The sequence below is a fragment of the Plectrocnemia conspersa genome, unplaced genomic scaffold (genome assembly GCF_051122295.1).
Source record: "Plectrocnemia conspersa isolate PC_06_02 unplaced genomic scaffold, ASM5112229v1 ptg000014l, whole genome shotgun sequence".
Taxonomy (NCBI): domain Eukaryota; kingdom Metazoa; phylum Arthropoda; class Insecta; order Trichoptera; family Polycentropodidae; genus Plectrocnemia; species Plectrocnemia conspersa.
Window position 1 is genome coordinate 25,502,678 of NW_028277178.1, and position 17,180 is coordinate 25,519,857.

At 30.2% G+C, this 17,180-nt stretch overlaps 1 protein-coding gene across 1 annotated transcript in view; it reads right to left on the bottom strand.

Moving 5' to 3' along the window:
• The window catches only part of Pka-C3 (Protein kinase, cAMP-dependent, catalytic subunit 3), a 71,127-nt gene that overhangs the window by 10,834 nt on the left and 43,113 nt on the right, over positions 1 to 17,180 (bottom strand). The window contains exon 3 of the mRNA XM_088204078.1: positions 10,585 to 10,694. Coding sequence (XP_088060204.1) covers positions 10,585 to 10,694 — 110 coding nt within the window. The remainder of the gene's footprint in view (positions 1 to 10,584; positions 10,695 to 17,180) is intronic.

A 17,180-nucleotide genomic window follows, 5' to 3' on the forward strand; every position in this document is an offset into this window, starting at 1 on the left:
ACATCTTACACTATGTTTAAATAATCAAGAACATACTTTACGAAACCCGAAGCTTTAGAAGAAAATTTGACCTGCAAATGACTTTACAATTTTTTTAAGTCTAGACACCGTCTTTAAGTCCAAAAAAACATTAATTACCCACTTGCCGGTAATTCATACGTTTCTTTTTCGCGCTGAAAGAAACGTCCAAGTCACAACACGTCAACAAGCCTTTAAATAAAATTCTACAATATATAAAAAAAGAAACGATTAATCATCGAACTAATTAATCATTTATACATAAGGGGAGTTCATGAACCAGCTATTAGATGATTGATGATGGATATTTTTTTGTATTCCGCCAAACAGACGAAAAGATAGAAAACGAAGCGTCCTGTTTACGCGATTTTTCTAAACGGCAAACAGCAGCACTTCCTGTCTATAAATCCGACACAGTATATACAAACAAATCGTTTTTACATCAAATGTTTATATCATTCCCGATTAGATCGATTAGCGTCGTCTCGCTTTAATACATGTTAATGGTTTCGCCCAATTTACTCGTTCTGCCAATGTAAACAATAAAAAGTTTTTTTTTTAATTTCGCAGCGATTTTAAAAGAGCTCGTAAACTCATCACGAGCTTTTATTGTGACATTTTACTTGATGAATGCTTGGAATGATTTAGCACGAACACTGATACCGTAATGTGGCCAAGAAGATGTATTTTCCATCATAGAAAAATTAAATCTGGAAGCTTCGATTTTGATAATTTTAATAGAGCCAAAAGCTTTCTTTTATTCTAAGCTCGTCACAGTCGATCGCCCGTGAACCGCCTTTGTTACCGCCTCTTCCTTTGATTGACCAACCATCAAGGACAATTTATTCCTGTATGTTAAGTCTCATACGACTTAAACACATAGACGCAAGAGTGTCTCTCAATGACGTCAATTTGCTAAAATAATAAACGTATTTTCACCGAATTAATCTAGCCACTTAAAGTTATATGTAGTAGATGCGTGTGAAAAGTGTCGAGATCGTTAAAATAGCGAATTTATTCATATCAATCTATTAATTTATTAAGAAAAAATTAAGACAAGGCCTTAAAGTTAAAATTAGTTTACTTATTCGCGTCAAAATTGTAGTGTCATTATTGGCTTAATAAATTAGATGCGGTTAATATTAAATAATAATAATAAGAGCATGTGTAAACAGCAATTTAGACTACTATTAAATGCGCCACTGATACATGATATTCTATTGAATTTGAAAGATACGTAATTATGTTTATTAAAGTATATAATAAATTATATTTAATTATATATCTAGAGACACATTCTCAAAAATATTTTTTAGCATAAACAATACGATTTATTTATTGTCCACGCAGCGAGACTATAGCGAGGTCAAACAGAGGCGTCAAATTTTTAATTTATTAAAATTAATTTAGTTAGTACTTTCAAAGCATTTTCAAAACACCGATTAGAATAATAATTGAAAAATGATAAGATTTTCATCATATGTTTTATATACATTATATACTTGCAAAATATCTTGACAAGAAATAGGATATCAGAATAGATCGTATTACACAAAAATAAGCCATTTAAGGTTTTTGAAACGCACAAATTAGAGACGTTGTTAAAACGAAAGCCAAATTAAAAAGGTGTTTTTCTTAAATTATAAATTTGAGACCAAGAAGTTAATTAAGTAGAATAAAACGTAGTGAACAATATGAAAATATGGTGACGACTAATCAAATATTTTGACGATTAGTTTTAAATAATTAAAAGAAGCTATACTTGATTAGTCCTTTATGGTTTATTAATATCCAGTCTTTGATATATTTTTAGTGATTTTAATCGACCATTATGTCGCCAATAATATTTCAGAAATTTTAATGTTTCCACCGCTCCGCTTCACTATCTATATTTATATTAGTTAATTTATTGCCAATGTTATTACTTGTTTAATCTCAATACTCGTAAAAAACGCTGACACTTCATGGGAAATTTTAAATGTGTTTTATTCCATTTTATTTACATTCGCGAGCAAACCCAAGCATCCCACACATCAATAACACACAATTGAAGAATCAATCGCATGTTTTTTTGACCGGAAGAACATTTTTAATTCGTATACAAGTAGCCGATTTCAACGCAGCGTAATTAATTAACCACCGAACAAAAGGCACGGTTACTAATTGCCATGGAAGCTTTTCAAGTGTAATAAGTTACATGTTATACTAAAAAGTCTGCGAGGGTCCCGTCACGTAGCACCCGATGCCATTCAAAAAGCAATAACTTCCATCCGTGTCTTCTTCGAGAGTCTTATTTATGAATAAAACTGACTAAAATTATATTTTTCGTCCATTCGTAAATCTCTTGTATTTTTGCGCGGACATTTAAAAAATCACTAGTATTCAGGATCTACTTAATTATGCCGTCTGAATTCCTAGATTTGATATCAAAATAACGTAAGATGAAAATAAAATCCTTTTAACTAATCATTGTTCATGGATTCAGTTCTATTTTAGATCGGATTCGTCTTAAAAATAAATTGCGTTTGAATCATTAGAATTAATATTATTATACATAGTTACAATTCCGACCGTTTACTAATTTTATTTTCAATATTGAGATTGTTTAACTAATATCGCGATAGGACCCTATTGTATCTAAAGTTGGATTATTTCGCTACTACAATAAAAATGACAATACGCAGATTTAATACATACACAGTATACTTCATTCAAGCTAATTCTAGGAAGAAAGGGCAGAGATAAATACATACAATATTTACAATACATATTATCATTTTTTTATATTTATTAGAAAAATCTGTGATTCTCGTTTGCTCTCTTAATATTATAATTTTCAAATATTAGTACGAATTTTTCTATGAGCTATTAAATCGTTATATTCAAATCCCTTTTAACCGAAAGTTTTAACAGAAGCTAGTACTATGTTGTGACCAATGTAATTGTTAGTATCTTATTTTTTTGTATTCTCAAAATCACTCCCTTCCTCTTCTATTTGGGTAACAATAAAAACTATATTCCATCATTCAAGCATTGCCAACCCATATCACTTTAATTGCGATCAAACCAGTCGTTTTACCAATAGACATTTTTAAGCCATGTTAATTTTTTTTTTAATCTGCAAATTTCAGATATATCATTTGCTTTAATCCAATATTTCCACGATAGGGAGAATCTTTTTTTACGATCGAAAAAATGTTACTAGCTTAACTTTTGACAAAGATTGTGTTATTATGTAATTTTTTCAGAAATTGCTTAAGCTATCATCCTCAGCAAGAATTTTGTTTAGAAAGTTCTAAGATTAAATTAAGCTTGGTAAGTTAAGCGGTAAAAAATTTGCAACCTTTGATTTTCATATGCTTTCATTCGAATGAGAAGCAGCATTATCTATTAAGAATACTGCTTTCAGTGGCAACCTTTTACTCATAGGTTATAAAAATCAACAAAGAGATTTTTTATATCAGTTTCATTTAATGATCTAGGTTTTTTAATTTTTTAATCATCAAAAGCTTAATTGTATGTGTTCCAAATGCATTTCCAAAACACATTACTGTAATACGCTTTTTAGATGATTCAATAAAAGCTAAAGAGTGGTAAACATAAATAAAATCTCTATTGTCTTTAAAAATTAATAAATTAAGCGAATAGTTTGCGGAGCTATCTGAAAAAATGTGAATGCAGGTAATTTTAAGAACACTTTACCATTACTCAAATATAAGCAATTAAAATAAAAACAATGTAAATTTATATTGATAATATTTTATAATATAATATAGTACTGTCTTATTTAATAAAATAAAATATATATTTCTAGCAGTTAATTTTACATTTTTAACACGTCAACTGATAAGCAAAATTTTGAAAAATTCGCATTTCACTATTAACAATTTTTTTTTCTCCGGAAAATTTTGCCGGGCATTTTTTCCGGGAACCGATGAGCACCATGGCAGGTAACGTGTTAAAATTTCTTTAAAATTTCAAAAACAATATTTTTTCCATAACTAATAAATACATTTCAATTTAAAAATATTTGATTAGGTTTTACTACTTTCATGTGCTATTTCATTACAAAAAATAGCAATTGGCAATAACTAAACATAATAAGTTGCAAATAACATATATTTTTTTTCTGATTTAAATTTTTTTCAATGAAAATGGCAATTTATTGTGTTTATTTTGATATAATTTGCAAGTGAATTATTCGGTCTGTAATTTTATACCATTAAATTTAGTTGTAATGCTTCAATTTTGGATATTAATTTATATTGAAACAAATAAGACTATTTTTAATGAATATATAATAAAACGGGCGGTTAAGGAGCAGAAACGGCAAGTAAATTAAAAAATGCTTTTGGTGAGATTGCTGTTAAAAAAAAATCGGTAAGATAGTAGTTTTAAAAAAACGAAAAAGGTCGTGAGCATACTTTAACTAAAGAGTTTATAACAACCAACTAAAAAAGTTTTTTCTTATTCGCAGCAAAAACTATATATTTTTTATCGTATTGTAACATAAAATAGTCTGTATAGGACTAGAATAATGATCCAAAGAATAACACAAAATTTACACCAAAAAAATATTATGGTGGCTGGTGGCCTACAGTAGAATCCAAGATTTTTTTTGTATCTCAATAAAACCATTTCAGCCGAAAGTTACCGTTAAGAAATCTACAAAATAAAGCAAGAACTGCAACTTAATTGGCAAAAATCTGTCAATTTTGATTAACAACTTTAATTTATAGAAATGTATTTAAATTTAAAATAAATAAATCACAATAGTACTTCCCTATTAACAATAATAACCTAAAATATCTCATAGGGAATATGAAATATATTTAAAAAATTATAAATGTTCACTAATATAATTACAACGATCACAAGTGATCCTGACAGTAAAATATTTTCAACATAATAGCAATGCTATTAAATAATATATTTGTAATAATATATCAATATATGCTAACAAACTATGCTTTACTTAACCAAAAATTTTCAAGCTCCATTAATGAAGCTCAGAATTACTAAGGTTACATCTCAATTCAGCAACCAATGTAAAATTTGATAATTCTACAAATGTTACAAAGAGTGAAACAAAGGATATCCATGAGAGGCTCAATGACAGATTATGTAAATCAATTCCATTAACATTTACCACGGTGGCGTATCTCTCCGTTTATTTTTACTTTTGCGATTTCAGAAATACACTAAGGTGGGACACAGGATGCATTTAGCACCTACGATCGATTATGTGGTCTTATTTTATTTTTTTTTGTTGGAAAGACACGGGCTTTGGGTCAGAAGAAGAGTAATCGACACGATGCCAGTAGTAGATCTGTTGGGCGTCCAATGGTAGACAACGGATTTATTGGTACACTCCCAGCGACACTTCTCAGGCAGTATAAAAATAGTCGCGATCGTCGGTTTTGTTTACAGTCTCTAAGAAATATTGCAAACTGTCTTGATTCAACTGAAAACAATTAATTAATGATTTTAGATCAGTCCATAAACTGCGTAATTACACCGTGTATATGTTGTTGAAATTATGCGCTATCATACTCCTGTTGGATTTTAAACAAACAACTAAAGCCAACTTCAGCGCTACTGAGTGGTTATTTTCTATGGTAATAACAACATTATAGACAATGTTACAATATAGACAATGTCAACAATACAGACAATATTATTTTTATAATTTTAATTCCATATAAACTGCAATAAACATGCAGTTTATAATGAATGAGTCCGTTTTCTTAATAAATTTTATAAACCTATGATTAATATGATTTTTTTTTTTTAATTTTACTATTCGATATTCAAATAGCTTATGATATCGATTAGTTGGAATCACTAATTACTATAAATTCCTTGCCATAAATCTCATCCGTGCTGTAACCTCAAATATACATATATGTATATATTGAATCGTGTAATTGCAGTAAAAAGCATTCACATATGACCCAATTGTTTTTCAATTGACTTTAATGACTTTAAACCTCATCATTGGATAATTTAAAATCTCGTATTATGAAAACCATGAAAGGATCATGATTTGCAAATCATGAAAGGATCATGATTTGCGATAATAAAAAATATAAAGGTAAAATCGTCGTGTAAAATTCTTAGTAATCATTCTGATTTTTAGATATTTTTAATGTCTCGAGAATTTTATTTTTCTAAAAATGTTATTAAATAAAAAATATATTGTTATAGATATTTTTATATTATTGATGAACAGAGAACTGAATAATCATTGAAGAAAGCAAACTTCAATAGGATGACACTTTTTTTATAATGAACGGGAATAATCGAAGGACTGGACTGACCACAAAAGAAATTCGAACTCTCGTATTTATACCTGAATTGAAAAGAAGAGCTGATGCTACTTTACATGTTCCATATATCAAAAAAATAATAGCAAAAAACCTCTTTCGATTATCGAAAAATTAAATGAATGTTCGCTGATAAGCAAATTTTATAGCGTCTCTAGAAAATCCCCATATATTTTTTCAATCTGACGATTTTAATGCGGCACTGTTTCTTTTATTTATGATTATTAATTTAGTTCTTAGAGTACCAAAGAAAGAATAAAGCCAATTAGAGAAGCTGAACAAATTTGCGATTAAAATATTCCGACCCCTATTAAAAGCTTTCAAGGAAACATGCATATTTAAAAATATCTGGCACATATCCACCCTTGCTTATTTAGCAATTATAGAACATTTTAAAATATTCGTACTAATTAAATTTTAAAGAAAATAAGGCTCTATGAAAATTCTCGAGAAATGAGGTTTCTCAATTTGTCATTTTTCTCTAAAAATTATCAAGAAGAAACACTAACTAAAGCATATATTGGATTGCATATTTTTTTCTAGATTTGAAGAAACACTAAAATACTTGCATTTATGTTTATGTAATTAAAAGTACTCTAAAAATTAGAATAAATAATCGATTTTTGATAAAAATTTTAATTGTCATTATATTTTTATCACACCCCATAGACTACGATTGCTATTAAAACACATTTATGAAACAAGCTTCTCTTAATTCTAAATAAAACAATACTAATATTTTTAATCCTTGTTTAGAATATAAGTTCGCTGCTCTTATTATTCACTTTAGGGCAAAAAAACAATGCACGGTCAAACATCGTATATAAAATAAAATGACAAAATAATGAAATAATTCATATTTTTAGAGTCAAGTTATAAAATTTATCATTTTTAATGATTCAATAACCATATTTCCTGAATATTTTTAGAAGCAAGATGCGTTTTAAAAACAATAAAGTAAACATTTTAAATGTATACGTATATATAAGTATGATCTTATTTTAGTAGCACTAATGATATGGCATTTGCCGATAATTAATTTCATGTCTCTATTAATGTACCAATTAGTTAAAGAATTCAGGTACATTTTTTAAATAAAACACACATATACACTTTTTCTGATAAAACAATTTAAAATCAACAGCATAAAGCAAGAAGAATCAGGGTGCGAATTTATTAATTCATTGAAGACATTATATTTATTTTTGTATGTATACAAGAAGTTGTGCTAATGTGTTAAAAGTATTTATTTTCTTACAAATAGTTTCTGCAATACAACTAAAAAAAACCCAAGAGCAATTTTTCCTCCAACTACCTGAATGAAATCAACGGTCACACTGAGCTCCCAAAACAAATGTTCGTTTTTCGGATATAATTATTCTCCTCGTGGACTCTCCCGATCCGTTTGAAGTCTTCCAGAACGATCACAACTTGTTGACGGGTCTAGTGGCGAAAAGATACATTCACATTGTTATTTACATATCTCGGACGCCGCAAAGGTCGCCGCGGAAATTTTCCACACTCGGCTTTTCGCCACGTACACGTAAAATCCATTGGCTGGATATTTTCCGACGGTGACGTAGGCGGCCGGTCACTCACTTTAATTAACCCGGTGATGAATAAGAGCAACGGTCCGGGATGACAATCGTCATCGTAAACGTCCGAGACGTTTGAGAAGTGCGTCCTTTCACGTTGTTTAAAGCCTGACACGGTTTCGATGATAGGCGTGAAGTCGTGAAGTCGGAATAAATCACGTTAGCGTTGAAATAACTCGGTTACTATATGCTAATATTGTAATATTTAATGTTTTGCTTCTGTATCTTAAAATAAGTTAGTGAAACACCCATAATATTAGAAACTCGTTTATGATACTGCATTATAGCATATAAATGTCGATGATCTAAACGCACCAAACGCAATGTTTGTGGCACTTTATATGCAAGTAATGAAGTGATGACTTTTATATTTTATATACGACAAAGTAAGATTGTTATTATATATTTGCCGCTATTTCATTATGAGATTAATAATGTATCCTAATTAATATACAAACATTTTATAAATGGCAAAAAATGTTTAAATAAAAAGAATATCAAAGAGCGAATATATTTATATTCAATAAACAAAGACTGAATTAGGATAACTTCAGTAATCACATGTCACGTGAAAATGACACAAATAATTCCTAACTAGAGACTGGAAAAAAACAAATAGGAACTGCTCTGTAAAACCAAGTTGATGTAATATTAAAAAACAAAATAGAAGTCAGTCTCATGGTTCGCAAAGCTCTAGATTAATAATATTGCAATCAGAAAATAACAAATAAGACATATTGAATAGGGTCGGCAATTGGTCCGACTAATCGACTTAAATATTAAAGAAATCAGACAAAAATCCCAACGTCGTTTTCTTATGACTGTGTTGCGACATATGCGACAAATTGCAGACAAAGGTAAGAATTATGTCAATGTGCCAGAGTTTCATTATAAAGTTTTTTTTAATTTATTCTAATAGACTTATTTTGGATTTTTTTGCTTATATGTTTTATGCTTCGAAAGACTAAAACTTTATTAACGACGATGCGGTTTTCGATTCGCCTACACAGTAGAGATTCCAATACGAATATTCGTATATCTAGGTAGCATTTCGAATAGAATTTGACAAAATGTGCGTTAAAAAGTTCGCAACTTTTCATGCTTTTTATAGCAATAACAAATATTCCAGGTAATGGTTGAAGTCTGCCTACACATGCATAGGGAAAAAATATATTTTAATTATTTCCAAAAAAGAACAAAAACTTTGCACGTTGGATAGGTGTTGTCAATAGCAGGAACAATCAAGTAACAGTTTAGCACAGATTTAAAATATAAAAACTGCAATGCGTTGTTATTTTAAAATATATTTTTTAATACACTCCAAAAAAGCTAGTTCTAATATATTTTTTTAGAAATTTGTAATAATTTAATATGTGATTTATTTTATTAATTCAAAACAATTTCATCCTATTCGAATATATTTAGTTTTGAGTGTAGAATAGTAAGAATATCTACTGTACAGCCACCTGAGTTTTATAATACACTTAAAATTAAAATATTGCCTAATATAACTGCAAACTAAAAGTTGAGCTGTAGAAAAAATATAGATACAATGAAGAAAATTATCAACATTCTTCTGTAAAGCATAAGTTTTAAAATATAAAAATAATTGCACCTGTAATTAATACCTAAAGGGGTCTACTAAATAAAATGCGTCTCTTTGTTAAAATTGAACATCACCGTGAAAATCCTGATACCAACTTAAGTAGCAAAATACGCGCCATAACCCAGAAGTCATTAAAAATATCCGTCACTTCGAAAAAGAAAACGCGTGCATTCAGGATTGCCCTTAAAACGGCCGTTCGTAATCTGTTTTAGCGGTCGACCAAATTTTATTTTTAAAAAAACTCGTCACACGGCGGACAACAAATTCTCATATAAAGCGGGCCAATGGTATTTTTTTATTACAGAGATTTGCCTAATGGGACATTTAAAAATAGTTAAAAGACAGTTTTGGCGACCATCAAAGAGAGTGGAAGCCGCCGCTTCTCTCTTCACATGCACTGGCCAGCTCGAAGTGCGTAATCTAAAGTTCAAGAACCTACGGATGCACCCACAAGCAACACCTTTAAATTGTTGCGCAAAATATTTCATATTTAACAACAAACTTCCTGAATCCAAGGTCAGAAAAAAAATATTACAATATATTTGATGGACCTCAAACGCATATATATTATAGCATATTATTAGACTATTTTTTTATATCAGTACAATTATATTAGCTAGATTAAGGAGATGATTGATGTAAGTTAATATGAAATAAGTTAATGTTTGACCATTAATCCAGATAGTTCAATATCATGCATTATTTTTTTGACCTTCTAAACAAAATATTGATCAATAATAATGACAATGTTTATTACAGTCAATGATGGCCTCAGGAGATGTATCCTTAATCGGTCGCATGACCTTATAATGAGGTTCCGGCGCCACGAAATATACATACAATACAAATGCAAAAATATACAACCAAAAAAATGGTTCAGGAGCTCTGATACAGATCATTAAACTTGTAGTCGGCCTTCAAACCGGTACCAATGCATAAATGTGCCGTAATCGATACGCATACAAATTCGGAGAGGTATTATTATGCATACATCATCGAGATCGATTCATCTTTTTAGAATGAAAGATTTTAAAATTACCTGTGGCGCTGCTAAATCTTCCCGCGTTTCTCAGATATGAAAATAATTCTCCACCGCAGACATAATCGAACAACATGTAAATGCAAGTGTCGTCTCTTGTAAACCATCGCCTGAAAAAATAAATTAAAAATAAATTATTACTTCATAAATATTTATACATGAAAAATATATATATTAAAAAGGTATAAATTTATAATCGTATTCATTAGAACACGAATATTGTGAAATTTAAATTGACTTGTGGCACGAAAACGAAAGTGATTGATTGTTTCAAAGTTTGGATGCAAACTAGTTTGACCTGAAAAAGTCAAGCCCTTTATGCAAAAAAGGGTTAATACAGCATACATGGAGTTTCAATATATTTAACATGACGTATATAAAATAATAAAACACAATGCGGAAAACAAACGTATACTTAATCAAAAGCAACTCGACCAAGCCATAAATCTTTTGTGATAGCTTTATGTGTTTTTAAGAAAAGAAAAATTTTTAATAACTTGGAAAATATATATTTCCACAGGTGAAATTTTCTGCAAATTTTTGGCAATCAATGAGCGTAATTTAACGGGCGGAATGAAATTATAATACGTTTAAAGATTATTTAATTCGTTTAGAATTTAAAAAAATGGCTGAGCTTGTCCTGGTGATTTATATTTGACTCTAGGTGACTCTAAAATAATTAAATTTTTCTTTTGTAAATCATAAATTATAGGATAAACATTGTTTGCTTATCATTGTCCTGGCAAATTACCAGAATCATTCCTATTTTTCATTTGTCTCAATATTATTTTACAATCCCTTCAAACCAATGTTTATTTTTCTTTACTTACAAATAGTTGCTGATTTATTTGTATTTTGACCACTGAATAGCAATAAATTTACATGGCAGAATCTTACTTTAAAATTTCACATCTTCTTGCGAAAATTTATCTTTAACTAACTAATCGGATGAATGCATAATGGATTCGATTGCGTAAGCTTCGCAAAAAAGAGAAACAAATCAAAGCGATTTGCAGTATTTTTCACAAAGTTCACATAAACATCGGAATCGATCTAGTGTCTCATAAATTATTTATTTGCGCCAATATAACTTTCCACATATGCGGTAGTGGTTAGTCTAGTCGAAAAGTTTTGTTAAAAAAATTAACAACGTGGATAATAAAAATATGTTTATTGCCTACACTCTCTAAAGAGTCATAAGTTATTAATGGAAATAAAATTTAATTATACTTACATCATAAAAATCATTAAATTGCGGTCAACTTAATTTATTTATATCCATATTGATACAGGTCGATTTTCACAAAGTATTGAATCGCCATTTCATTGTTAATTTTATTAAGGTCGCGTCTGAATTGCGTGCAAAGTGTGCCGTGCACGAGGCGGACCAATTAACTGGACGGCAAAAATTAAAATCTTTATTATAATATGCATTTTTAATGAGAAAACGATCTATATAATTAAATATAATAATATTATTTTTTAATTTTATTTTTAAGCTTTATATACCACATTAATTAGCATATCTAAATGTAATTCAAAAATAGCGTTGGTATATATAAATACATGATCTTTTTCTAAAAACATTTATATGCTAATTATCAAATTAGGATCTTTACCATAAAATTTACCACTATAACGGTTATAAACTCTTATGTCGTTAATTATAAAACAAATATTTAAAATGCCATCAGAGATTAAATATGATTTTTATATTCAAGCTAACATCCTTTCACATTGCTTTACCAAAAAAGTATGATCGGCGTTTATTGAATCAAAATCGTAATTTTCGTTCAGCGAATTACATAAACAGACACAATGGGATTAGACCCCACTTTACTTTCTCTTACTATCGATCACGATCGATACATTTACTGAAACCAATGTCATAATAATTTAATTATTAATCAATAAACCGTTCAACACATGTCACATACATTTCCTTCGCCGCAATAGAAAACGTATAATTTTCTTTAGTTGTCCCATATGGATGAAAATTTAAATTACCAACAATAAAATACGCATATCATCTTTTCAACTAATCCCGTTTTTTCATAAGAATATATCAATATCGATTTTTTTTTATAATATATCGCTCAATTGGTAGATATATTTGATTTATGAAAAAAATCGATTTCGGTCCAAATACTAATAAATTATGCAGACCGAAAAATATAAAACATAAATACGAATCTTTATTAGGGCTTACATCAAACTAACTTGTCTTAACTATTGTATTATATTTCCTTTAGAGTGTATTGCTTGACCTACACTCTCTGGAAGTTGTCTGAACCGAAGTTCAACTGAAGTCGGCCGAGACCTACGACTTCGAGTAAGCGACCACACTGTCGCATATTTCATATGCCGTCCGGACGGCGGCTTCTGTCACGTACAGCGGGCATATTTGCGCGCGATCGTAAAATGTGCCAAATAATTGCAATTTTTAAATTGTCATATTATTAAAATTACGTGTGGGCACTCACCAATACAATATCAATGAAAACTTTTCGGTCGTAAATATTCAATTTACGCAAAATCTTTGTCGGCTTTTGTAAAATTCCATAGGCATAAAAATGATACTTCAGAATACGAACACCACATGTGTGACTATCCTACAATTTGTCGCCATCGATTCTAAATAAGAATTCGTTATGGTGTGACATTTATATAAACTGATCTAGGAAAATACATAAGGATATTCGAAACGATTTTTTTAACAAAATCAACTACCACTAATTATTTTTTAATTATTTAAATTTATATGAAAAAAAATATAATAACAATATCTATTAGAGAATATACTATAAAAAATTTAATTAATCCCTTTTGGTGCCCTAAAATATTCAAAGATCTCAGTAAGAGTCTGTTGAAGATCGAGTTTCATAAAAGCATATTAACATGCGTCCCAGTGTAGCATGTGGTATTATAACACGACCACGTGACCACGATGCAGCTCTTGTCATGTGTGTTGACCATAGGACGCCTACGCGCATTTTGAAATCGAACCGAATTTCTCGTTCTATCTCAGTTTGCGAAAAACCACATCATTATCTCTCTCACTCTCGTCACTTAACACGTGAGAGAGCGAAAGGGGAAGTATCTCACCGCTCGCGCTCGAAAGAGCAGCTCCGACTTCAGTCTCTTTGACTCGGAAAAAATGCCGACAATGTTCGGAAGCGCTCGAAGCTGGCCAAGTCAACTGAATTACCCTAACTTTACCTCCCGTTCTCGGTAACCTCAGACAAGTTCCGAGAGATTTTAGAGCAGGCAAAACCGAACTCGACCAAAGTAACCCACTATATTCTCCGTCTTTGGCCAACCTTGGCCAACTTCCAGAGAGTGTAGTGCAGGCATTTCAATTTCAGTAAAAATAAATCAAATATAATTCCTAATCAAAATGATAGATTTGTAGTCTGCATTATCAGAGATTTTCATATGCTGTTTTATTTGTATCTAGTATCTAACTTAATAAACAATAAGTTATATACCTTCGAATCTCAAAAGCATTTGGTTTGATTTACATAACTGATCTCAATATCACATTAAGCTTTATAGAATTTCAACAGGTGTCATTGCTTACCATAAATTCCGTTTCTAAAGTATTTGCAAGTTACGCTACCACTCATAAATATTAATCGCTTGCTAATTTTAATGATTTTCAAATGAATCAAAGACAGAGCTCGTCGAACGCTCTTGGGAGTGAAGTTGATAGATTCGTTCCCGATATCACTGAGGCCATTACTACACCATCCTACTCATAATTTCGCTGCTCGACCTCGGATATAGCCGCTTTTGAAGAAGCACCGATCCGAGTAGGAAATAAAATAAAAAAACGCATTAACGGACATGTCGATTTGACAGAGCGATCCGGTCCGCGTGGTGGGCGAGCCGGGAATAACAATGGGCTAGCAAAAATGCAAATATGCCGAAAATCGCCTTCAAGTTTGGGACCTTGAACCGCGGTTTAAATCTGGCTCACGTTGCCTGTGACCGGAGGAACGTGTCATCTGCATGACCCCTCGTGACAATGCAGAGAACGTGACAACACGATGACCGGCGGGTCGCCCTTCGTGTCGGCTTGAACTTGTCGATCGATTGCTCCGAAGGTCGCGTGATAAAAGACATGTTCATCGGAGACTTTAGATACCATGTCCAGTGCATATGTTGCAGAAAGAAAAATGCGCATGAAAATTTATATTTCTGTACTCTGCTCTGTTATAAACATGCCTGCGCTTTGATCAGGTTTGGATAGTTCAGATTTGGAGGCATGCTCTTTCTTTTGAAACAGCGCTAGCTTTCTAGTTTTTCGTCTATTTATAACTAAAAGATCCTGTATATTAACCTTGGACTAAAAAGCCAAAATATTTAATCAAATTGGATTGCTCTTTTTCGTTTGCATTTGTATGACAGGCTAAGACTGATACATCAGAAAAGTTTGGCAAAAATTTAGAGAATTTTTAAACGATGAATGTAATTTTTGTTGTTTACATAAAAACTTAAAACGAAGATCTATTTAGAAATTAAAATTATTTTTTAAATTCAGATTATCATGGATTATTTTATTAAATAAATAATAATTATAATACAAAATGTCCTGTTTTAGCAAATATTAAAGCAATACTTTAGAGAAACAAAGAAAAATTGTGAAGCATAATTTTTAAACGTTTTTACAATAGTTTTTACAAGTACAACCTTAAAACTGTCAACAATCAGCTAAATACCATATTTGGTTGTTTTAATTTTGTATTACACTTCCGGTCATCTCAATTCATATTGCTATTAATTAAATATTTATTAAAATAATCCAGTGTTCCAGAATTGTACTAAGCACCTGTAAAATACATTTATTCCTATCGCCAAGATGTTTCACATAAAAAGTTACATTCTCATCGCACCCGTGTCGATAACTGCCGCTCACCAGTCGATTAGAATTCGTCCCACGCGGTCATTTGCACCTTCGATCAGCTCAGTGTCTGATCCGGGGGCGTTCCGGGCGATTCACCGTCTGATTGCACGCTAAAGGTCGTTTCGCTTTTCGGCGACCTTTGGAGTATGCGAATACACATCGGGAAAATGACGTGACGGGAATGTGTATCGAGAAAACCGTTATTGAACCGGGCTATGCAAAGTTCACGCGCCAAGGACGAAAGGATGTTGCTGCCAATGGGATTATAGGTCCTTGAAAGCACACAGTGTAAACAGTAGGAAAACATCGGGCTGAAAAATAAATCGTGTCAAGGTTGAACCTTCGTATTTATTGCTTTTGAGATGAACGATGTTCAATTAGAGTTGAATGTTATAATGAAGCATTTTATCCATTTAGAAAACGTTTATTAATGTTGCTCATTTGTGGTTGTTTTGCTTTAATATCTCAAATGAATTTATAGATATATTTTGGTAGCAAATATTAAACGTTTAAAATTAATGTTTTTGTCATATTAATCGTTCTATTTTGGTTACTGTTTCATTAGATCTTTATTGAAGCCAATTTGTACGCGCCACAGCTTAATAAGCAATTCAAATACACATGTACGTTCTATAAATTCATAAATTCTAACACTATCTGCATCATACCAGATATAAATATACATATTTTATTTTTAATTTAAAAATTTTATTTTATTTTTAACAAATATATTAATTATATTGTAATTTTTAGTACCTTACAGTATTATTAATTAAAACTATTAAATTAAATTACGGTGAAATAATATTTACCGTTTGTGAATTTCATGCATTTTATGTCAACATGAAATTCTTGATATAATATTCCAAGAACGAAGGACATAAACTTCAATTTTAATTAGTGGATTTACTACTCACAAAATAATTTTTTCTTGCAAAAATAATCAATCATCTGCACAAAATCTTTTAAGGATTCGTAATCCACGTCTACATCTTACCTACTAAATATAAAATTTTATCTAAAGGTTAAATGAGCACAATACCTTAAAAACTATCCATCTGGAAACCATATGTCATTAGAACGTGAATATAAAATAGTGAAAGATTACAAAATTATGACTAAATAGAAGTTTGAATTATTCTCATCATAACAAATTTGTACAAAAATAATTTGATTTTAAACATGCCTCGATTTACGCCATACCCGTTTTACGCGGTTTCGCGTAGATGCTATTAAATTTCAGCATAATTTAAAAATTATTTGAGGAAAGTATCAAAAAATTTACAAGGATTTGGAATATATAAAACATAAGAAATGGTAACAGTTTATTTATTAATGGAAAATCCAGAAGAATATAGATATGACTAATAATAATGATTTTAAACCAATTCCAAGAAAACATTAAAAAACAACACAAAAAAAATATTAAAATTCTTATTTCGTTTTAATTTATTTACTTGTTGTTTTTGTAAACTAATAATAAATAATATTTTTTGCATTGTTTTACGAGAATATAAATATAAACATATTATTGAATGTGTTCGTTATACGCGATTTTTTGTAACCTATCACCTTATTTTTTATATGTTTTTAGTCTCGATTTAAGCAGATTTTATATTCCATTTTTGTATGTATGTGATACATACAAAAATGGAAGATATGTGATATCTTCCTTTATTGTATGTGTTAT